This window comes from Clytia hemisphaerica, unplaced genomic scaffold (genome assembly GCF_902728285.1).
Source record: "Clytia hemisphaerica strain Z4C2 unplaced genomic scaffold, Clytia hemisphaerica genome assembly, whole genome shotgun sequence".
NCBI lineage: Eukaryota > Metazoa > Cnidaria > Hydrozoa > Leptothecata > Clytiidae > Clytia > Clytia hemisphaerica.
In genome coordinates, this window is record NW_027104380.1 from 289,107 (window position 1) to 314,185 (window position 25,079).

At 34.9% G+C, this 25,079-nt stretch overlaps 1 protein-coding gene across 1 annotated transcript; it reads right to left on the bottom strand.

The window, feature by feature from the left end:
* LOC136819138 (tafazzin-like) lies at positions 1-23,907 on the bottom strand. The gene is made up of 11 exons (XM_067075313.1): positions 23,686-23,907; positions 11,984-12,118; positions 10,003-10,051; positions 5,723-5,789; positions 5,462-5,480; positions 3,549-3,629; positions 3,214-3,249; positions 2,585-2,647; positions 2,182-2,234; positions 1,454-1,531; positions 1-402 (listed from the first exon to the last, which is right to left on the bottom strand). Exons 1-11 carry the CDS (start codon positions 23,867-23,869, stop codon positions 307-309), a joined length of 861 nt encoding a protein of 286 aa, XP_066931414.1. The 5' UTR covers positions 23,870-23,907; the 3' UTR covers positions 1-306.
* Positions 23,908-25,079: the final 1,172 nt, after the last annotated feature.

Sequence of the window (25,079 nt, forward strand, 5' to 3'; positions counted from 1 at the left end):
TTCCGTAAATAATTATATGCATGTATTTTCAAAAAAAAAATTACTAACAAGAGGTATGTACAAAACTGAGTTTTAAAACAATTTCATTATATTAAAAATAGATTACATTTTAAACGGAGGACAAAGAATTCGATATAAAACTATATGAGAAAACAGGGCTAAAACAAACTCAAACACAAGACTTAAGAGACTTGAATGTAAAAATGATTGTGATGATTGATGTGCCCCTACCTCGTTTAAAAGCATGATAATAAAAACAATACCTGCTGGGTTGTCAACAAAGTATAGACTAGAAACTTCACTCTGTTAACTGATCCTTTCAGCGTGCAGACGTTCTGTCTCTTCTTGTAGCGCGTACATTTTCTCTTGAATGACGTTGGTGAGTTTGATACGCGTCTTTTCCTGTAGAAAACACAATACCAAAGATAAGGTCAATCTTCAAGAGTGCAACTTTTTCTTCCAGAATAGGGAAATAAGGTATTTAGAAGACATTTTTCAAGGAGAGGTGACCAATGCGTTTACATTAGGATTAGGATAAGAAACTGAATTGGAGGAAACAAAAGGCCGCAAACACCAGCTATTCCTTTTTTGAAATAAAATCAACATTTGGTTTGGCTTTCACATTCTGAGACATACCCACATTTCTTCTTGCGTTTTGGAAACCGAAATATAAAACCATCTTCTACAGCTCGATGCCACTCAAAAGTCATCAAAAATTAAGGTTTTGAGATATTGAAGTTACATACACGAAACGTTAAGAGCACAGTGAATCGCAATGGCACCCTAGGTTTTGATTACTTTCAAGAGGAAATACCACATAGCGCGTTTGACATTCTCACTAAAGCCAAATTTAAGTAACAACCTTTATGTAGTACTGGTACGCGAAACACTTTTTATCAACTATTTTCATTCCCCGAATCGGAGAAAATAGTATGGGAAGAGCGTGGTAGTCCCTTTATCGATACAACACGGTTCCCTATTTTCAAGGAAGCAAACATTTTTTGCAATAGACGATATCGGCTTAACGTGAAAACTCAGATTTGATCCCCGAATATTGCCCACAATGCTTTGTGCGGAAAAAATTTCACCGTGAACTTTTTTCCGCGCAAAGCATTGTGGGCAATATTCGGGGATCAAATCTGAGTTTTCACGTTAAGCCGATATCGTCTATTACTTTAGGAAACCAAACATAACGTTCCACTTTTTTAGATCGGAGTTTTTCTTCCTACCAAGTTTGATCAGTGGGGGGAAAACGTCGTTAAAAAGAGGGAATATAGGTTGTCGTAAGTTGCGTACTTCAAGAAAACACAATAAGATGTTTATGTGACTCCAAGCCTAACCAAGATACTAAAGAAAGTTTCGATACCTGGCTTTACTAGTCTTCTTAAGGAACAAACGCCTTCTGAATTTGACCTACCTAAATCACAATAAAGTTTGAAACTATAGTACTAACCTCGCACAGTTGGTCTTTTTGACATTCTTCGATGACACTTTTCATTTCGATCGGTTCTCCGATCAACACTGTCACTTTCTAACAATGAAAGATGATAATAAACAAAAATAGACCGAGCAAAAACAAAAGTGTTTGATATGCGTATTCTGGGCAAGTTCGCAATGTATGTAGACCTGAAATCGTCGGGTTTTCACTACCGTCAAATTCGAAATTGACGGACTTCTAAGAATCTTCATACTAATTGTGCAAATATAAATATGTTTAGCTACGTTGTTTATAAGAGCAACGATAATCAAGATCAAATTACAATCACATTATATTTCTAAAAATAACGTGCAAGTCATGATTCTCTGGAAATGGTTTTGCCCTATGGCGTTGTGAATTCAAGAATTGAATCTCGAACGCCCACTCTTTTGATATAGATAGGGAACATTTTGATTAAAGATTGTGAAAATATTTTTTTGAAGAAGTTTTTATTCAATATATTCTGACATTTTAAAGCCTTTTTTATAATATATTGGTCGCACTTGTTTTTCTGTTTTGACCTGTATAGATGTGCCTTAAATGGGATAAACATAACCTTTTACTTTCTTAGGGGGAGTTAACACTAGAGAGAGCTATTACATGCATTTCATTGATCACATTAATCATTATAATACTGAGCAAACGTAAGAAAAATATTAAAAGCAGTGATAATTTAGCTAACCCAAAGGGCATTTTTACAATACCTTTCCAAACCTCGGAATGTAGGGTTCAGCACACGGTAAAACATCTTCCATACCTGAACGACAGAAAAGCACGAGCATGATATATTGATAAACTTAGAAATTAAAATTTCGGGAGCAAAAGGGTTCACGTAGATTCTACTTCACGAAAGAGCCGTGTAATAGTTATTTAGCTGCAATAACCTTTGCAACCATTGAACAAAAACTAATATGCTAATTTGAAATTCATTTTTCAAATTCACATTTACATACGGACATGAAAGCAAATCCTGTATATTTTTTTGTAGTTTACCCAGCTGACAGATTTGGTTACCATTTTTAACAATGGCCACTCTCTGGTTTCTAAAAAAGCCCTTTTTATTGTTTAACATAGTCAGGGTTAAGAACAGTGGATGCAACAGCATACCGCAATGCCAAAATGGTAAAATGATGGGCACATGATTGCACTCTGCCAGCATACGTCCAACACCTAAAAGTTAAGCGTCGATATAGTTCATTATTACTGTCAGACCAAGTTTGAATAAATCGAAAACATATTATACATCATGCGATAAATATTATGGAGATTGGATGATTGCCAAAATTCAAACTGTTGTTCCTTTTGTCTTCTAAAGCTGGGGTGTCCACTGAAAAAAATAAGTTTGTCGCAGACATATGTCTGGAATTAAAAATCTATTGTTCTTTTTTACGACGAAGTAAAAAAAAATATAGTAGAATGAAAACGTTTTCATTTTTCATCGCTAATTCTTTTTCGCCCTATCGCAGATAAAACAATAGGTTACTTCCAGATATCTGTCTGAATTTATATTTTGCGACAAACAAACTCGTGATGAACTTATTTTTTCCAGTGGACACTCAGCTTAATTGATAAATAACAAACTAAAAATTGATGGCTCAAAATACGGTTTAACTAAAAAAGAACTCAGGTAATCGTTTGTTTTATTTTGCTTTGCCTGCACGAAGATTCAGTTCTTATAATTCTAACTGCACCTTGGAAACAGACCAAATCAACTCGAATGAAGAAAAAAGGTATACCCCATTTTAAGCGAACTGGTTCAAGCGTTACGATCCCTGAAAAATTAATAACGTAGAATATTAGAATGGAAAATAACACCCGTAAATCAACCAAGTCTTGAAATAACGGTCGGTCATTGGGCATTATCCGACCCGAAAACATAATTTTCAAGCCAAAGTAATCCTGATCCGACATCTTGTCCGACCCACTTAAAATATTTTTATGAGCCTTGAAATTTGGCAAAATGCAAGGTGCGTTACACATGAAACAAGGTGTAGGCTAGAGAATAGCTCATAAAAGTTAGAAATAATTTTCCAATGATCCATCTCCAAATTTTTTAATGATAGTCTCATACCTTCAGGGAAAATGTGGACCCAATCTCCAGCATTCATCCTTTGTATGGAATACGTTACTGCTGGCTGATATATACCATCACCTTTGATCGTAAGAAGATTAAGAAAAGCTATTACAATAAAGATAACCACAGTAAGACAATAGCAACTGTAGAGCATGTCAAGACCCATTCCACCAGGGCCAGGGAGGCCAAGGGGACATGGTTCCCAGTCATTTTTTATTTTAAAAGTTATTCTTAAAATATCACAATTCCAACTTAAGCTTCATTTCTGGTCAAAATCGAATGTTTTACCGTCTCTGCAAACCATGGTTGCACCTCCTTAGTTACTACATTTTCAGCCCCTCCACTTTTTTTTCATATCAGGATGTGAGCCCTGATGCAAGATGAAAGTAGTGGAAACTAGGCTGGATTCGTTTGTAATACGAGTGTTATACAGTAATATTATAGGTCTAGTAGGATAACTGCAATGAAACTAGTTGTTATTGCCGACCCAAAAAAATATCAGCGTTTTGATTGGTCGAGAGCATTGATATATTTGCGATATTTCATATTTCTCTAGTATGGAAATATGACCGCGTTGACTTTTTGGGGACTGGGTAAGCGGCGGAAGAAAGATAAAAACAAAACAGCCGAAAAGAACTGACTTTCGGAGAAACTGACTTGGGAGTCAAAGGGAAAAACGCAACAAAAATATTTTCAGATTAACTTTTACTTTGGAGTTCTTCCATAAAAGGCACTAAAATCAAATCTGATGAACTAAGAAATTATAAAACTACTTGAGCCCACCCAAATATTTTCAGCTTTTGGTATAAGATTCGTCCGTGCGATAACCAAATAGTTTTTTATCAATGCATACAAAAAAACTTGAGATTCTTGAATGTTTGCCAATAAGATTTCTCACAACATAGCAAGGGAAGTGAAATGTTTTGTATTAAACCAAATGACGAGTGATTTTTATAAAAGTTCTCTCCTAATTCTCGTTCTCGAAGAGGTACGTCCTTGAATTTTCAACTCAACAATCATTACATCTTCCTTCTAAAATTCGAAACATTTAAAGCTTGACGATAAACAAGAAAGTATCCAAATTGTTTTGCTCTTGAAAAAATGTTGTTCTTTAACCATTATTACAAGCATACATTTTCATTACGGAACTCCTTTCCTCTGCTATTTTTTTCCATGCATCGAAACAAAAACATAGAAAAAGACTGAATGTTATCAATCTGATTAATCCAATGATGAAGGGTTTCTTCTCTATCGAAACAATACTGTACATCATCTGCATTTTGAATTATCAATCTAGAAACTTTCAAATACATCTCTGAAAAACCTGCAACTCTTCAAAACAAAACTTCTGGATCGAAAACGATTGAAAAATGCTTCTTTGTTTTGTTTTTTGTGTGAATATTTTCGGCAGGAACATATCGAATGTTTTTGTTCGAATCTAACGTTCGAATTAGATTTTCGAATAAAAACATCCGAAACTACACAGAAGAACGAAGCAAGGCGGAAGTAAGTTTTAAAACAAACCAAAAAGAAATTTACATCAGGACAATTTTTTTGAGTCGACAATAAATTAGTTATCACATGATTTCTCGTGCAATACTCGATATTTTACCCGTTCCGAGATGTTACCAATATTTACGGAAAAATATCGGAACTCGTAAAATAATTCTCGTATTGCACTCGAAGTCATGCGATAGCTAGTACGTATTATAATATCCTGTAGTCTGTTTATTTTAACCTACTCTCTTTTATACTTTAGTCGTCTAACATGCTAGACTAAGCTTTAATCTGTCGGACAAAATAATGTATCAAGAAAGGGTTATGAGTTCTTTTGAAAAAGTTTGTATTAGCAGTCACCACCAGTCCTGATGGTGGGCCATGCAAAGAGGGATAAATGCCAATTTACCTACCTCTAACAGTTGGGATCACCTAAAAATGATTTAAAAAAACAATTATACAAAATGAATCCAGCAAAGGATATTATAAAAATACTTTGTCCTCAACGTCAGCTCAATGTCAGTCTGGTCAGGAAAGGAGACAACACCTTTTCGATTCCACTAAGAGTTGGTGACAGAAATCAATTCATATGAAGGCGTTTGAAAACCAGATTCTATTTCTAAGATTTCCATTAAGTTTCAAGTAGTACAACTTATTGTTGGGGGTTTACTTACTTTCCCTCTACTGCATACGAATGTGAAAAATGGGTTTGTGAACATGATCTCCTTCGCACCAAGAACCCTTGACAAAAGAAAGAACGAAAAAAGTTATGCTTGAATTCAAAGTACATGTTTTTTTTTATAAGCATACAAAAATCCGAAAACAGGCTCAGAGATGCTTAGGTCGAAAGCTTAATAAGGCTGAAAAATGCTTGAGGGGATGCTTAAATCTAAAGCATAAATCTAGGGAAATACTGAAAATCTGTAAACTCCAGCCAAAAAAAGCCAAAATCAGGAAAAAAACATTTTTCGTAGGCTCAAGTAATGCTTGCCATATGCTTAATTTTCCCCATATCTGAGCCTAGATATGCTTATAAGTGCAATGCTTATAAAAAAAACATGTAAATCAAGTATATTGATGATTTTCAGTAAAACTGGAGCGACGGGTGGATGTAAAGACTATCTTTCTTTTTGGGAAGACAAAAATCTAATAAAAACCGCCCGCAATCACAAGCTGAAAAAGTGGTTTTTCTTGGAAATATTATATGTAAACAATGTAAGATATATTTTCCTTCGAATGTACAAAAATGCAATGAAGAAATTTTCCTTTGAGAATACATAAAAAAAATGTAGGAGATATTTTCTTTAGAATGTACGTAAATGCAATGTTAGAGATTTTCCTTGAATGATACATACACCATTTAAGCATTTAAGATAAATTTTACTTAGAATGGACATAAATGTAATGTAAGAAATTTTCCTTGAAGAATACATAAAAACAATGTAGAAATATTTTCCTTAGAATGGACATAAAAACAATGTAAGAAATTCTCCTTGAAGAATACATAAAAAGAATGTAGAAATATTTTCCTTAGAATGGACATAAAAACAATGTAAGAAATTTTCCTTGAAGAATACATAAAAACAATGTAAGAGATATTTTCCTTGAAATGTACATAAATGCAATGTAAGAAATTTTCCTTGAAGAATACATAAAAACAATGTAGAAATATTTCCTTAGAATGGACATAAAAACAATAATTAGAAATTTTCCTTGAAGAATACATAAAAACAATGTAGAAATATTTTCCTTAGAATGGACATAAATGCAATGTAAGAAATTTTCCTTGAAGAATACATAAAAACAATGTAAGAAATATTTTCCTTGGAATGTACATAAATGCAATGTAAGAAATTTTCCTTGAAGAATACATAAAAACAATGTAAGAAATATTTTCCTTAGAATGGACATAAATGCAATGTAAGAATTTTCCTTGAAGAATACATAAAAACAATGTAAGAAATATTTTCCTTGGAATGTACATAAATGCAATGTAAGAAATTTTCCTTGAAGAATACATAAAAACAATGTAAGAGATATTTTCCTTGAAGAATAAATAAAAACAATGTAGAAATATTTTCCTTGGAATGTACACAAATGCAATGTAAGAAATTTTACTTGGAAAATATATAAAACAATGTAAGAAATATTTTCCTTAGAATGTACATAAATGCAATGTAAGAAATTTTCCTTTGAGAATACATAGAAACTATGTAGAAATATTTTCCTTGGAATGTACACAAATGCAATGTAAGAAATTTTACTTGGAAAATACATAAAACAATGTAAGAAATATTTTCCTTAGAATGTACATAAATGCAATGTAAGAAATTTTCCTTTGAGAATACATAGAAACTATGTTGAAATATTTTCCTTATAATGTACATAAATATTGAAATGTGTTTCGTTGGGCTAACAGCTTAATGACAAATAGAATAACCAGAAGCATTTTTGTTTTTTATTAACTGAGAAAACGATGAGACTAAATCGATAATGATAGCACAATAAAAAAGAGTAATTAACAAAGGAACTATACGTCTATGTCGTAAAAAGTTGTAAAGTTTTGAATAAATTTTGAACGTTCAATGAAGGTTTTTGTTCAGTGATTAACAAAGCTTCTGTTAATTCTCTAGTGTCATTACATTTGAAACCTTTCGCAATTACTTTAACGTTGTCCATAGCGATCGGTTCGTGCCCGCTGAGTGCTAAATGTCTGAAAACGGTCGAATTTATGTCTCTGCCACTATGATCTAAGACCCTTTCATAAATTCGTCTTTCAGTTTCCCCAATGTAGGTTTCTCCACAATCCTCTTGGGGGGGGGGCATAGTACTTTATACACTACATTGTTTTCGTGTAAAGCCGACGTTTTATCTTTAATATTAAACATTGATGATAACCTTGTACTTTTGTATGCAATTTGTGTTTTGACTTGTTGCGTATTGACATATAGACATATAGACATATAGTTCCTTTGTTAATTACTCTTTTTTATTGTGCTATCCATTTAGTCTCATCGTTTTCTCAGTTAAGCGTCCCATGGGTATCATTTTAGATTTTTACACTTGTTTTTTAAATGAATTTTTTATAACATTTTAATTAGCTTGTTTCTGTAAATTTTGATTTTAGAATCCTCATTCTGTATTAGATTTTTACTTTGATGATGACCTCTAGTGAATGAGGTCGAATATATAGTTTTTAATAAAAAACAAAAATGCTTCTGGTTATTCTATTTGTCAATGTACATATATATATCGGACGGAGGACCGAGACAAAAATACCATTAGATGCTAGAAATTTCAATGTCAATGTACATAAATGCAATGAAGATACTTTCCTTAGATTAGAATGTACATAAGTGCAATGTGATAAATTTATTTCAAAATGGCAAAGTTAAAAAAAGAAGTTTCATGTCTTACAGCAATCATCAGATTACTACCCAAAGGTAGTAACTGTAGTTGAGGGTGGTAACAAATTCAAGTCTGAAGAAAAACAGTTACTACCCATAGGCAGTAACTGTAGTTGCGGATGGTACCCTTTCTCAAATTTGATGAAATTGATTACTACACAAAGTACTTTTTTCACTCTAAATTGCCTGATTTTAGCCCATATATTTTGGCGTTTTCAGATGTACAATTTCTACCCCCTGGAAATCCCCCACTGTTTATTAGGAGGCAACTGACTGTTTCTTTAGGGGAGTATTCATTTTCTGATATTTGTAAACCTCTTTTTGGATTTCGAAATCAAATATTTTCAAAGCATTCGAAATGTTTCAACACTAAAATCGAATGCAGTTTTAGGCTCTATTTAAATCAAGCTTTAACTTTCAAAATGAAAGAAGATAACTAGGAAGTAAAGGTAAAAATCATTTTAAAAGAGGCTATTGGTATTTTTAAGTTTTGCCTGTAATCTGCTGGGCTGGGCGTGCCCCAAGCTCCAACCTTCCACAGGCAAAAATAAAAAAATATTAATTTTTTATCAATATACTTTCTTTAAATGATTTTGAAACTTTTTCGTAGTAATATTTTTTGTTCCATGGAAGGTTTTCTCTCGAATGAGCCAAAATTTTTTGAATTTTGACAATTTTTCATTTTTTGATGACGTCATCATTTATGACGTCATTATGCCTTATTTCCTAAATATCTTGAGATATGCATTTCCAGATATAGGTTGTGACCTTTTTCTTTACCAGTTTTTCATGCTCTTTCGAATGGAGCAAAATTTTTTAAATTTGATGACTTTAATTTTTTGTTGCTATGGTAACCAATGACATCATTTTCCATGGCAACAGGGGTGTTAGAATTTTGTAACCCAAAATGAGGGGTCAGGACATCAGATCAAAAGTTAGTTTGCTTGTAACAAACCTGTGCACACGAGAATACATAAGCCCCTGCACTACTGTTCTGCCAGATTCCAGATAGTAAATTTAAAATGGGGAAATTTTGGGATGGTTATTCATTTTTTTGTCAAGAAAACAGTTACTACCTTAGGTAGTAACTGTTAATAAGGGGTGGTACCGTAAACTTTTTAAGGAAAACAGTTACTACCTAGAGGTAGTAACTGTAAAGGGTGGTGGTATGAGATTGTTAGCATCAAAAAGACACTTACTACTCATGATGTCTTGTAGTAACTGCATGTCCCCCTGGGCTATAAACAATTGGAGAGCAGTAAAAAATGTGGAAATTAGTTCTGAATGCACTGTGAATGATTTTCCTTGAAAATACACAAAAACAATGAAAGGATCACACAAAAATAATGTAAGAAGATTTTCCTTATGACTGATTTTGCTTGGAAAATCTGTCAGTGCAATGAAAGAGATTTTCTTTGGAAGATACACAAATACAATATAAGAGAATTTCCTGGCATACCCGCAGTAGAGGAAAATCCAGATTAATGATGAAAAATAGAAAAATGAACCAAAGAGAAAAAAGATTTGAAGCATATTTACATAATTACCATCTCATAGTTCTTGATGTTCGCAAGTCTTTACCTCTTACAAGAGATGCTGAAATAGAAATTGAAGGAAAAGCTAAATATTTAGCTATATATAATAGATGGAGGATCGAGACAAAATACCATTAGATGCTAGAAATAGCAGTCGGTTATCGGTTAAAACCGACCAGAAATAAAAAAACCACTGATCCGAAATTTTCAGATTTAAAGAAACCAATATTTGAGTGATGGTTCAGTCTTTTGGAACAATCATTTTCCATCTAGATATCTCATGTACCTTGTATTTGTAACAAACTAATTCAAACATTTTCGAGGCATAATTTGTAGAAAGAATTAGATTAGAATTAGTTAGAATCATACTTTTTTCAAAACATCTCAAAGAAAAAGTCTTTTTCTCTACTATACGTACTAGTTATCGCATGATTTCGAGTGCAATACGAGAAATATTTTACGAGTTCCGAGATTTTTCCGTAATATCGGTAAAATCTCGGAACGAGTAAAATATCGAGTATTGCACGAGAAGTCGTGTGATAACTAATTTATTGTCGACTCAAAAAAATTGTCCTCTTTTTGTTTCAAAACTTACTTCCGCCTTCTTCTGCTTCTGTGTAGTTTCGAATGTTTTTATTCGAAAATCTAATTCGAACGTTAGATTCGAACAAAAACATTCGATAACTTCCCGCTGAAAATATTCACACAAAAACAAAACTTTTCGATCATTTTCGATCCAGAAGTTTTGTTTTGAAAAGTTGCAGATTTTTCAGAGATGTATTTGAAAGTTTCTAGATTGATAATTCAAAATACAGATGATGTACAGTATTGTTTCGATGGAGAAGAAACCCTCCATCATTGGATCTTGATAGACCTTGTAATAATGGTTAAAGAACAACATTTTTTCAACAGAAAAACAATTTGGATACTTTCTTGATTATCGTCAAGCTCTAAATGTTTCGAATTTCAGAAGGAAGATGTAATGATTGTTGAGTTGAAAAGTCAAGGACATACGTTGTTGTCGAGAACGAGAATTAGGAGAGAACTTTTATAAAAATCACTCGTCATTTGGTTTAATACAAGACATTACACTTCCCTTGTTATGTTATGAGAAATTTTATTGGCCAACATTCAAGAATCTCAAGTTATTTTGTATGCATTGATAAAAAATTGTTTGGTTACCACACGGTCAAATTTGCCAAAAGTTGAAAATATTTGGGTGGTGTCAAGTAGTTTTATAATTTCTTAGTTCATTTAATTTTATTTTAGTGTCTTTTATGGAAGAACTCCAAAGTAATTTAAGTTAATCTGAACATATTTTTGTTGCGTTTTTCCCTTTGATTCCCAAGTCAGTTTCTCCGAAAGTCAGTTCTTTTCGGCTGTTTTGTTTTGATCTTTCTCCCGCCGCTTACCCAGTCCCCCAAAAGTCAACGCGGTCATATTTCCAGACTAAAGAAATATGAAATATCGCAAATATCTCGATGCTCTCGACCAATCAAAGCGCTGATATTTTTTTGGGTCGGCAATAAAACAATCTAGCTTATCTTTCCTTCGGTCAAAAGATTCATTATTAAAAATAATTGATAACATCAAAATGAGACAGTTTTAAGCCCAATATGAGGGGCAAAATTTTCTGCCTCTCAGCCCAAGCCATGGTTACCCTTTGGGTGACACTAAGCACAAGCTAAAATAACTGATCACAACAAAAAAGCTTATTTCGACCACTGGAGTGAATAAAGTAAAAATTTGCACACATATATCTGTATTATTTTTCCATAACTAATTTTGAATCAATGTTTCCACTCCTTAGCCTAACAGTGTTTGTTTGTTTGATTGAAATTTTTGCAACTTTTTCATGCTGTTCAGCTAATTCAAAACTTATCAACAGAGCAAGCCTCAACCCTTCTTGATACAGAGCCTTTTAGAGCAAAAGAATAGTAAGGTATTTCCCACCAAATTTGGTCTTGCTAACCTTTTTACATCTGCTACTTACACATTAATGCAGGGTCGTCTAACATCGACGCATGGTTGCAAACAGTCAACAATGAACATCCTTCAGGTCGCCCACCTTTTTCTAGATATTTCAACAAGCGCTCTTGGTTGTGTATCTTTAAACTATTGCCAAAGCCTGTAAAATAGAAAATATTTTGTTAAAGGACATTGTAAAGAACAGCATTTCTTAATAAAAGAAAGAAATATGTTTCCCCTCACAAATACAAATTGAAAAGATACCGTACATTGTATTTATTCTACTGTATACAGCACTCCCAATTTGCTCAATGTCTTTGCTATACAAACAGACACAGTGGAGAAACCTGAGAGTTCTGGAGGAGAGCAGTATAGCCATAACTGTTTATGGGAAACGCATATTTGGACTTTGTACCCAATGCTGCACACAAGCACTTAAACTAAAGTCCCACAAGAGCGGGAAAAAACAGTTTTTTAAAGTTTGCAAAAAAAATGCCACATACTGTAGAAAATTTTTCGAATGCAGCATGTGAATAGAGCAGATAGTAGGGGGCCAAGCCTGGAGTTCCGTGACATCTTTTCTACGACCTAGCCATTTTTAGTCTATTCCAAAGAACAGTATATTACAAGATATTTTTGAGAGGGAGGACGCGGATTAGGCCCGGGAAAACATTTTATGACAAAAATAGTGACGCCATAGGCAAAACTGCAAAGGAAATAAGGGTTAGAGAAGTAGCTGACTTTCAAAAGTCAACATAAACGAAAATGGTTTGTACCATCTGAAAGAGCATGAAATTCTGAGCAAAAAAATGTATTACAACAACTCTCTGACTAAAACACACAAAGAAATACAGTATTTTTCCTTCTTTTTGCAAAAGTTCCAGAAATAAAAAAAAGAGATAATGATAATCGAATACTACCCACTCATAATCCCCGGCACCATCTTAAAGCTAGAATTGCTTTGCTTAGGCCGTTCGTAAAAAATCCCTTGGTCATTCCAACCATCAAAAAGTGGGTTGGTCGGGCGAAAAATATTTTCTGTTTGAACGAAACAGTCCAAGAGGGCAGAATTTTCCTTAGAAAGGGGTGGTATACAAACGTTTGATCGCCCTAAGCCTCTTTTTCACTTCACAAAAGCTCCGCTGGTTTGTTTTGATGCTTCCATATGGTCCGGAATGAAAGATCAGACTTGAAAATCGGGGAAAAACAGAATTAGCGGGTTTCAAATTGTTTTTTGGGGATGCCAGTCAAAATTACCCCCCCAAAAAAGTGAAGTTTTTCAGGACCTTTACAAAAGTGCCCAGCTGCCCAAGTGTTCATTTAACAGATTTGGCGGCTGATAAGGATGACTAATTTGAGAGAAAAATAGTCAGGCTTTCCAATGATATAATTTTCCCCTTTGGCGGCTGACTATACAAAAAGTTATAAGCTCTTAGTTCATGTACGTTTTTGGCGGCTGAATGCTGGTGGCTGAAAAAATAGCATGTTTTTAAATCTTTACCATTTTTCTTAGGATAGACAAAATCAGATTTTGTTTTTTGCAAATGTAAGCTAAATGATTTAAATTTATTACTGGGACATTTTTGGCGGCTGACAAAGTATTGAAAATGTACAAAAATGGCTGCTGTTTTACAGTTTCCTATAATATAGGAAACCCACCATGAATCTTTTTTAAAATATAGATTTATTTTCTCCAGTATACATTATTTTAAAATGTTTTTATATTTAAAATGTAAAATGTTTGGTGGCTGAATTAAGCTTTGTTGCTGCCCAATCTAAGCAAACTAAGTTTATTGTTACAAAGAGAGCGATTATATCAAATCTTGTTAAAGTTATGTGCCTATATATATAGTCTAGAAGTATAAAACCTTCAACTACTCAAAATGGAAACAATAAAGACAAAAACCTACAAAACAAAAAGACAATACAAATACAACAAAAATCTAGAATGAACATTCACAGAAAATCAATCAGGTTGGAGTAGAAAAGGAAAATATGATAACATAGAAATCCGTCAATGTAAAACTAGTGATCTAAAATGACTTTAAGGAAGAAAGTAACTCAATATGAGTTAAAATGGAAAGAAGTAACTCAATATGAGTCAAAAAATATTTCAAGAAAACACATTATCTGTTCCTCAGTTTGCGTTTAGCGTTTGCTCTTTCTCTCAAAAAAGAAAACATGGAGGGTGATGGTGGAGTTTCAGCTGTCAGAAAAAATGGTTTCCGACTCTCAGACTCTAATTTTTCAGTCGGTCGGGTGACGGGAACCAAACAATTTTTTACGAACAGCCTTACTCTTCGCTTGAGAATATTATTGACAAAGTAAAGTTTTTGCACGCGCAGCGCGCATCTTGTTTGGTATGTACAATGTGCGTGCGATCTACTAAATTGGTCCCAATATGGCTAAACAATTTTAAAAATTCAGTGTTTTTAGTGGTACGTGCATGACTACATGACACCACCGATTCTCATGTTTCCTCAGATTGCTCCACTTTTGGCACTAAATCCTCACATTGCTCCTTTTGTAAAATTAGCACCTTTAGAAGAAATTTTTTTTATTTTTAACCCACTTTTATTTGAGATTTTTTGACAGTTACATCAAGATGACCAAAACATTTTCTTCAGTCATCCTCACTCTAAGGGGACCCGTCCAAATTCATTTGACAACGCAAAACGTCAAATTGACGTTATCCTCTGAACCCCCCACTCCCCCACAGATAACGTAAAGCGATGTACTGATGTATACCAAAAGTTGTAGCCATTTTTCATCAAAATTTTCCCGTTCCGTCGCAAAGTCCGTACTTGGTTGTACCCGTGCGTGTATGTGTTCTTTTAACTAATGACCTTTATTTAAAAAGAAATTAAAAGCTCCACGTGCCGTGTTTTAGGCGTACCACCTTCTTTGCCAACTTGTGCGATGTGGTTCGCTCGATCGCGCAAACAATGAAAATATGATGTAATGATATCATAGCGCGAACCAATGGGATTATGCGAGCAGCAAATTTTCATGTATTTCATACACGAATATGTTTTCGAAAGCCTATTATAGTATGGTTGGTGGTTACAAGTATCTGCGATTTTCACAAAAAGGTATACCTTTGATTTCTTATAACGTCAAACCTAACTTTTGAAACCCCCCCACCCCCTCATAACGTCAATTTGACGTTTTGCGTTGTCTTTTTTTAAGTTGGCGAATCTCGCAAGGAAAATGGACGAAAAAATCAATGAAAATGACCAAGAATTGCTGCTTGAAAATGAGGTTTGCACCCCAACAAAATGCATTATTAGAGAAGAAACGACACCAAAAGACACTCTGACCTGCAGGAAGTGCCACCGAGATGTTCATTATAAATGTTCCCAGCTACCAATCTACCAAATACAGATTTGCTTAAAGGTTAAATCTCAAAGTTTCCAATCACAATGTCAAAGTTGCGTTAAGATCTCACCAGAGCTGATGGAACGAGTTGAAACATGCAAAAACACCAAAATCGAAGGAGTTCAAAAGGAAATTAAAGCATGTGAAAACATCATGAAAGTACAAAATGAAGAAATCTCCCAACTGAAATCAACGTCAACGTTATTACAAAAGAAATCAAAGAAAGCCTCGAAGCAAAGATGAGCATACTCGAGAAGAAGATAGAAACAAAGATCGAGAACATCATAATCGAAAAGAAGCAAGAGCTGAAAGAGTTTAGTTATGCAGAAGCTGTATCCAAACATGAATCAACAATCGAATAAGGTGGAGAAAATAACTCGAAGTGAAACAGTCGGCAAACAACAATCCACAGCGTGCAACCTAATTTTCCATGGAATCAAAGAACATTTGGAGGATCCCGAGAATACAACGAAAATTCACGACGAGAAATTTATCAAGTACAAGGACATCAAGGACATAAAAATTGTAAACACACAGAGGATTGGAGTATTCACGGAAGAGAGAGAGGAGGAAGGGAGGTTTTGACCAATCAAGGTAGTGTTCGAAAATGAAGAAGACAAGAACAAAGTCTTGAGAACCATCACGACATACATAGGCCCTCCTTCACCCTATCGAGCAACAGAAGACCTCACGATTTTGGAACGATTGACAATCAAAGAATTTTGCAAGAGAGCACGCGAGCTCAATGCTCAAATGAAAGACAAAATTATTCAATTTAAAGTCAGAGGAAGCCCCAGAACAAAACTATACCTAAAGAAAATTATAACAACAAGCATTTGTAAAAAAGATAGGTTCTTAGAGGCCCACGGCGAGCCTTGAACCTCAATCCTTTAGCCTAAGAGAGGCCATCACAGAATGAACTTCCTTTAAGGGATGTGCCATATTCATGTGTACACTCCACACTCATCGAAAATACACATCACGAAAACGGCCGAAAAATGTAACAGGCTAGTGAGTTTCAACCAATAAAATAACGTATTTTCACTAGCCTTAAATTTTTTGCCAATCGTCGTGATTATTACGAGCCCAGCGCGTCTCCTTGGGTATAATGTGCGCGCGGTCAACTAAGTTCCTATATATTGCTCAACCATTTTCAAAATTCTAAGACGGATAAAAAAATTCACTCCATTAAGAATTAGTGAATAAGCAAAAGTTTTAAAGAAAGAAAACATAACAAACGAATACCGGTAGAGGCTGCTAAACCCGGGGCTTCAGCCAAAGGTAGCCCAACCCACCTGAGCGATATACCCAGGTGGCTGTTAGTGAAAATTGTCTGGTCTTGCTGATAAACTTCTTGGAAGTCATTCATTTTATGGAATCAATCATTATTGTGGATAAAAAACAAGCCAAGACGTTTGTGTACCAAAGAAGAAAATCTACAACCACACTATATTGGCACATCAACCAAATCAATGAAAGGGAAAGAGGATTCAGTGGATAAATTATAGGCTGCATCTCCCAACGTGAGCCTTCATTAAGTACCTTCTTTGTTTTTTGGGATGCCAAATAAACGATAAAGTACCCTTGTGGAGTGGTGGGAAAGCAGTGAAAAACCAAAAAGCAATTGCATGTGACACCTGCGATAAAGGCACCACATAAATGTGTCATATTATGTCAGACAACATCTTCCAATTACACACGATAGATATTAACCTTCAATGGACCTGTTTTGAATGTGCAATGATTTGCCACAACAACCTATTTACAACATATATATCCACATCCAGTGAAACCTCCATACTGATGATACTCCCAAGGCTAAGGCAAAAATGCTGCGCCTGATGGTGGTGAATTTCCAAGGCTTATGGGGTAAAAAAGACATTTTGGCCCACTCTGCTAGATGAAAACCTGACATTGTGATTGGATCAGAGGCTTCTTAGACCCATCAATTAAAAATTTTGAACTGGAACTTCCAGGATATGTATCCTACCGAAATGATCGAAAGGATGGATGGGGGGTTGTTGCTATCTTGCAAAGAAAATTCATAACAGACAACTTTTCAAATCAACAAACGAAGTATAGCAATCAAAGTTGAGACTTTTAGAAAACCTGTAATAATTTGCAGTGCCTACCGATCACCTTAAAGCGACAGCACTACTTAAAAAACTTAGTCATGACTTGAATCCTCAAAAACAATAATAAAACCAAAACTATCTGGATTGGAGGTGATTTCAACTTTCCGGAATTGATGGAGACACACATATAACTGGATATCAATACTCTAAAGAATTTATGAAACTCTTAGATGGATCACAGAAAGGGGCTTATCACAGAGTGAATTCCAACAAGAGGAGCCAATTGCTTAGAATTTTATTGACAACATAACTCACTCTTAAACAATTATTGATACCCCTTGCTATCTTTGCAAAGAAATCTCTCATAACAGACACTATTTTCAAATCAACAAAGACAGAATGTATAGCAATCAAAGTTGAGACTTTTAGAAAACCTGTAATAATTTGCAGTGCCTACCGATCACCTTAAAGCGACAGCACATACTTAAAAAACTTAGTCAATGACTTGAAATCCATCAAAAACAATAATAAAACCAAAACTATCTGGATTGGAGGTGATTTCAACTTTCCGGACATTGACTGGGAGACACACACTATAACTGGATATCAATACTCTAAAGAAATTTATGAAATAGCTCTAGACTGGATCACAGAAAGTGGCTTATCACAGCTAGTGAACTTTCCAACAAGAGGAGACAATTGCTTAGATATTTTATTGACAAACAATAACTCACTCTTAACACACATTATTGATACCCCCAGGCATAAGCGATCATACAAGCATCCCTCTTGCAGACACATTGTGCCATCCTTCTCGACTAAAAACATCAAAACGGACAATTCACCTTTGGAAAAGAGCCAACCTACCAGATATAAAAGCAACCCTGACTGAAGATGTTAAACAATTTTGTGATTCGAACCTTGATAATGTGTCTTCCATCAACGATCAATGGACACAGTTAAAAACAATTTTCAATACAGCTCTTGATAAGATCCCAACCAAACAGCTTTCCCAACGTTACAATCAACCTTGGATAACCACAAACGATTATCAAGACGTAAGAAACGTCTCTACAAACGAGCTAAACGAACAAGACTGTATACTGACTGGAATAGATACAAAGCAATTATAAAAGAATGCAAACAAGCATGTCGATCAGCCCACGACAACTACGTTAGAGATAAAATTATTGGCTCATCCAACTCCAAGAAGCTCTACAAATACATCAAAAGTAAGAGCTCTGATAATATCTCTGTTGCTCCTCTCAAGAAAGGTGATAACTTTGTGGTAAATGACCAAGAGAAAGCTGACATTTTGAACTAACAATACTGCAGTGTATTCTCTACATCTAACCAAAATACTCCACCAATAAACTCACCAGAGTCAACCGAAACTATTGATACAATCGACATACAGGAAAACGGAGTACTGAACCTTCTGAGAAAACTAGACCCATCGAAAGCCACTGGCCCTGACAAGATACCATCTCAATTTCTAAAAGAATTTGCTCTTGAACTCACACCAGCATTGACATTGTTCTTTGTAAACTCATTAAGCCAAGGAGATCTGCCATCTGATTGGCGTCATGCATTTATTGTACCAGTCTATAAAGGGAGTAACAAAGTAAGAAGTTCACCTGAGAGCTATCGTCCAATATCGCTTACATCAATCTGTTGCAAAGTAATGGAGCATATTATCTACAGTAGTATCATGAAACACCTAAACAAGAACAACATCCTATCTGACGAGCAACACGGTTTCCGAAACAACAGATCTTGTGAATCGCAACTCCTTATCACAGTCAACGACTTTGCAGTAGGCTTGAATGATAAACAACAAATTGACTCAATTTTGTTAGACTTTTCAAAAACCTTTGATAAGGTCAACCACTACAAACTTGGTCTCAAGCTCAAGCATTATGGAATCAAAGGGAATTGCTTGAAATGGATCGTTTCATTTCTCAAAGATAGAACACAACAAGTTGTCCTAAACAAACGGATCATTTTCTCAACCAGCTGATGTTCTGTCTGGCGTACCCCAGGGAACTGTTCTGGGGCCCCTTCTTTTTCTAATTTATGTAAAAGACATGCCAGCACTCCTACAGTCGCTACTGAGATTATTTGCAGATGACGCATACTTGTATAGATGTATTAAATCAATTTCAGATATGTACCATCTCCAAGAAGATCTTGATAAACTGCAAACTTGGGAACGAAACTGGGACATGGAATTCCACCCTCAAAGGTGTAAATTGTTATCAATCACAAACAAACTGAAGCCCATTTCAACCTCGTACACAATTCACGGTGAGGAGCTTGAATCCGTCGAATCGGCAAAGTATCTTGGTCTTACACTCCACAAAAAGTTGAGGTGGAACAAGCACGTTTCATCAATATGTACCAAAGCTCACAAGAAGAGATGTTTCTTACAGCGAACACTTCGTCGTTGTTCAAAGAAAGCAAAAATTCAAGCTTACAAGACGTATGTTCTGCCAATGATAACGTACGCATCTAGTGTATGGAATCCTACAGGTCCATCCAACTCTGGTCTGCGAGAGGAGCTTGAATCAGTCCAAAGAAAAGCAGCTCGTTTTGTGAATAGTGATTGGTCCTATGAGTCCAGCCCTACAGCAATGATCAAAAAACTTGAATGGATATCAACTGAACAACATCGCAAAATTGCCAGCATTATGATGCTTCACAAAATTATCAACAAAAACATTGCAATTCCTATGACAATTTTGCCAAAGCATTCAAGAGATGGAAACAATTTCCAACAAAAATTAGGGAGAATTCTTGCTTATTCAAACTCATTTGTTCCCACTGTGACCAAATATTGGAATAAATTACCAAAACAAATTCGAACTATAACATCTGAAGATTCATTTAAAACAAAATTGTTAGAAGAGTTGTTGAAAAATAAACTTTGATTGTATAATGCTAAAAATAAATTATTTAATATTTCTAATAACGTTAATTAATGAAGATACATTATAATATTTTATAGTATTTTATCATTACTCACCTAAAATTCACAACTATATTACTTCTTAGCATTCAATTCAACCAAACTCATAAATAATCTCATAACTTTAATCTCTTAGTCTTAAGTCTTACACTTTCCAAGCTTGGACACACTTATCACCCCCCTTTTCTTGTTAGCCCCTTGACTTTTAGAATGATTTTAATATTTATTGATATTTATGAATAAAATTATTTTATTAAACAATCTTGTATTTTATATGTAGCAAAAATGGGCCTACGGGCCTAATGTTACTTAAATATATAGATAGATAGATAGATTCGTGTATGACTACATGACATCAATTTTCGTATCAATTTTTAAATCCTCAGATCACTCCAATCGCAAGTGAAGGATCCTCAGTGCTTTATATTTTAAATAATGAGATTGCTCCAAAACGAAAATCTTCCAACCCCCGGACCTTATTAGGACCCCCCATCGTTTATTTAAATTTGTAAAAATATTTTCAACTGACAGAGGGAAGGAAGGCTCCTTATTTTGCTCTATAAAGCCTGATTTTAGCTTATTTTTGGGTTTTTAGAATTAATTTTCAAACCCCTCCGACAATTAGCCCTCCCCCTACTAAGAACCTAATAAGAGTAAGATATAGTTTGTTTGTTGGTTCTTGGTTTTAACCATAGACATTACTGTGGTTTAATTGTGAAGACAAAATTTCAAGGTAAAGAGTTTCATATTCAAGTTAAAATCTTCTTACAGTACTCAACAACAACAGACAGGCCTGTCTGAGAAAAATCAAATCAAAAACAGTCGAAAAGATGACTTTCGGAGTAGGGAGTGTCAAAGACAAAGGGAAAGGGGGGAAATGCAACAACAAAAATATTTTCAGATGAACTTTTAATTTGGAGTTCCTTCCATAAAATACACTAAAATCAAATCTGATGAACTAAAAATTTATAAAACTACTTGACATGATCCAAATATTTTCAGCTTTTGGTATTGTTCGTGTGAAGCCAAACAGTTTTTCATTACTGCATACAAAAAATTTGAGATTCTTGAATGTTTGCCAATATGCAAGATTTCTGATAACATAATAAGGGAAATGTAACTGAATCTAATGTCTTGTATTTAAAAACCATATAACGAGCGATATTTATAAAAGTTCTCTCCCAATTCTCTCGTTTGCGACAAAGGTACGTCCTTGACTTTTTAAGCATCTTTCCTCTGCTTTTCTTTTCCATGCATATCGAAACAAAAACATAGAAAAAGACTCAGTGCTTTCAATCTGATTAATCCAATGATGAAGGGTGGTTTCTTCTCCATCGAAATAATACTGTACATCATCTGCATTTTCAATTATCAATCTAGAAACTTTCAAATACATCTCTAAGACATCTGCAACACCCCTAACTGCGAAACAGAACCTCTGGGATCGAAAAATGCTTCTCTATCAAACAGTAATCAAATATTTTCGTTCGAATCTATAACGTTCGAATTAGATTTTCAAATAAAAACATTCGAAACTATACACAGAAAGGCGGAAGTAAAAGGGCGCTATCAATCAGTAAAGCATAAAAAAGCTGATAATATGCAGGGAACGAGGTTGGTAAAAGGGGTGCTCCGCTCTCCCGTTCGTAGGACTCTCTTTTGAAAAAAAGTTCCATTTACCTGGGACTCGTGAAGGTGAAAAAAGGTACCCTTCACCCTCGCCCTCGCCCCCCGCCCCTGCCCCCGCCCCCGCCCCCTGGGCCTGTGCAATATACTCGATTTTCGTTTTTTTTCTTCACATTTTTAGAATTTCAGTATTTTGGAATTTCTTTTTCCATTCCCTTTGGCCAATGTGTTTTTCAGATACTTTGGAGTTTATAGATCCTGAGGCTGTGGTAAAATTTTCTGCCGGGGATAAAAACCAGGAAAAAAATAGTCTTCAACTGGGAAAAATGTCGTCGCCTTAAGGGGCGACGTCCATATTTAACCCTGCCACGCGTAACGGGAAAAGACCGTTAGTGGGTAGGTATATCCCACTTGTGGGAGTTAACTGTGGCAATCATGACCAAAATAAAATGTTCTACTCAATATCCAAGAAAAGCCAATAATAGATTCTTACAAAAGCTGAATATTTCTAGTAGTTGCCTTTGTTTCTACTTCCACGAATGCGCTTTTCATTCAAATTCAAACTACCGTCAATCAATTTCTTCGAATACAGTCGCGGTGTTTTCGAAGTATAGGCTTTTGTGCCCTCCCCCGTGGTAACTTTATCTGAAATTTGTTTTCTTTTTCCCGCGCGCGTAGGAAATTTTTTTTACCAAAGTGACGTAATCTATCTTTGAAAGGGCCAATCAAAATACCGTCCGCCAATTCTTTTAGCCTTCTATTTGAGTAATCAAGACTTGTCTCTATTTGGTTTTTCTTTCCCGATTTTCACTCGCACTCGCATTTCCAATCGCACTCAGTTTTCAGCATAGTGGATGGCCAAGTTGTGAATAAATTTATGAGAGTTGAGAAAAAAGAATAAAACATGTTTACAGTGGTGGGTAAAGTGTTGGATTTTGGTCTTTTTTGCAAAGACCGTTAAGAGGGTGTGTAGGTATGTTTGAAAACTATCGGTCTTTTCCCGTTACGCGTGGCAGGGTTGAATATGGATGTCGCCCCTAAATTCTTATAAATTTCGTCACTTTCCCCCGACATATTTACCCAGAAAAGGCACTCTAGTTTTGCCTAACAGATTTCCCGCAAAAAGAATATCCAATTAAAAAGCTGTTGTTTTCACCTTTCACTAGTGCTTCTCAAGACTCTACACTCTAAATATTTGTGAGGTTAACTAGCAAATCGGCATAATCAATCACGATGAAAACGGCCGAAAAATGTAAACATGCTAGTGAGTTTCAACCAATAAAAGAACGTATTTTCACTAGCCTTAAATTTTTTGCCAATCGTAGTGATTATCCTGGATTACCTCAGTATTATTTGCAATGCAAACAGAGTGGAGGAACGTACCGTAAGTTGGTCTAATGTCGACATCCGTCTTCTAATTTCGACATCGTTCTTTATAGATAGGAATAATAAGAAGGTCGAAATCACTGATAGACTAAAGATTTTTCCTCTCATCGCGCTAAGCAAAGTCAATCAGTGATTCCGACCTTCCTCAGTTTCTATTGTATTCCTATCTCTAAAGAAGGGTGTCGAAATTAGAAGACGGATGTCGACATTAGACCAACTTACGGTACTTTTAAGCGTTCTGGAGCGCGCGTAACCCCTTTTTCTAAACATTGATACAGTATATCGATTACTTACGTATAATACTTTGACCCCAATAGCCTACGATTGTCAAAAAGAAAGAGGATTCAAGCTCCCAGCGAGAACCAATCTTCTCGGGGAATGGTAGACTTTTCGTATCGTCGATTACAGAGGAAAAACTTCGAGAAAATGTATTGAGATTGAAGACGATTTTCCTCGCAAACCGTTTCGTGTTCACCATGTTTTTCGTCTGATCTCGTGTGAAGTGACACGGAATTTATTCGAATAGGTCTTTGGCTGAAATTCGAATGATCGTTTTTTCGTGTACGATTACATGAACAATTTTTACGGACGCGGTAGTAAACAGATAGGTAAAAAGTTGTCTAATTTTATTGATATGTGGTCAGCAGGTCCAGGTCTTCAAACTTCAACACAAAACAATTTCTTTGAAGAGAGATTAGCAGCAGCTTTTTGAAGAAAACAGTCAGACAGTGTATGTTTTTCAGATTATACTTTTACTTTGTACTTCTTGCTTGCAGCAGAAAAGTAAATTTTTACGTCAACATATAAAATTTTTACGTCAACATATCAGAAACATGATATTTTTTAAGACTGTACGATGCTGACTGAGACGACAGACTGTATTTTCACATACCGTAAGACGGGGTGATTCGGATAGATTTCGACTGTTTTCCAAAAATTTGTTCTTCCAAAATGAGTCTACCTCTAAATGAAGTCGTTTTATTTTACCACTGGGGTCTAATTCGCGAGTGTAGAAAATTTCATTTTCAAAAGTTTCTTCTACGAGGAACAATCTTCAATCGAATACAAGAAAATCGAGTCACTCGTTTCGGGGTGAAGTGGATAGAAATTGACGGGGCGCCATTCGCAACATAAACAAACACTCTCTATATTCTGTGGTGGAGCAATACCATTTTTCAAAAATTACGTTTTGCCGAAGTTATAATTTGAATTCATGCAATTCTCACAAAGTAATTATTCATTAGATGGAGCGTCATAAAAATGTAATACTTAAGGGATATATATTTGGGTAGTACGTTTAGTATCATTGATAATAAAATTTTGATTAGTGTGCGCTATGAAAAGTGTTGGTTGAATGCACGATAGAAAGTGCAATGTAAGAAAATGAAACGTCTCTGAAAGGTCTGACTACATTAGCTAAATCCAAGTTTGTTTTTTTATCTAACGTTTGCGTTTCGTTCCAGATAAAATGAAAAGGGAGAAGTAAATAAATGATTAAAAAAGAAGGGCATTAGAGAAACTGGACAACTTACGAAAATATAAAATTTTCATCGAAGCATCGACCGATAGAGTCAACACAAACACATGGTCGTTATATTCCGCGGTTACGATAGATAGCATTGAATTTAAAAGCAGAAAAATATCATACCAAGCAGGTGCGTATTTCTTTTAATCCCAGAAGAGTCTAG

Coding starts and splice junctions, on each gene's coding strand:
- LOC136819138 (XM_067075313.1), bottom strand. CDS start 23,869: ATGGTGAACACGAAACGGTTTGCGAGGAAAATCGTCTTCAATCTCAAT. Junction 10,052..11,983: donor AGACGACCCTGCATTAATGT/GTAAGTAGCAGA, acceptor TTTCTATTTCAG/CATCTCTTGTAAGAGGTAAA. Junction 3,250..3,548: donor GGTCCACATTTTCCCTGAAG/GTATGAGACTAT, acceptor TTAATTTTTCAG/GGATCGTAACGCTTGAACCA.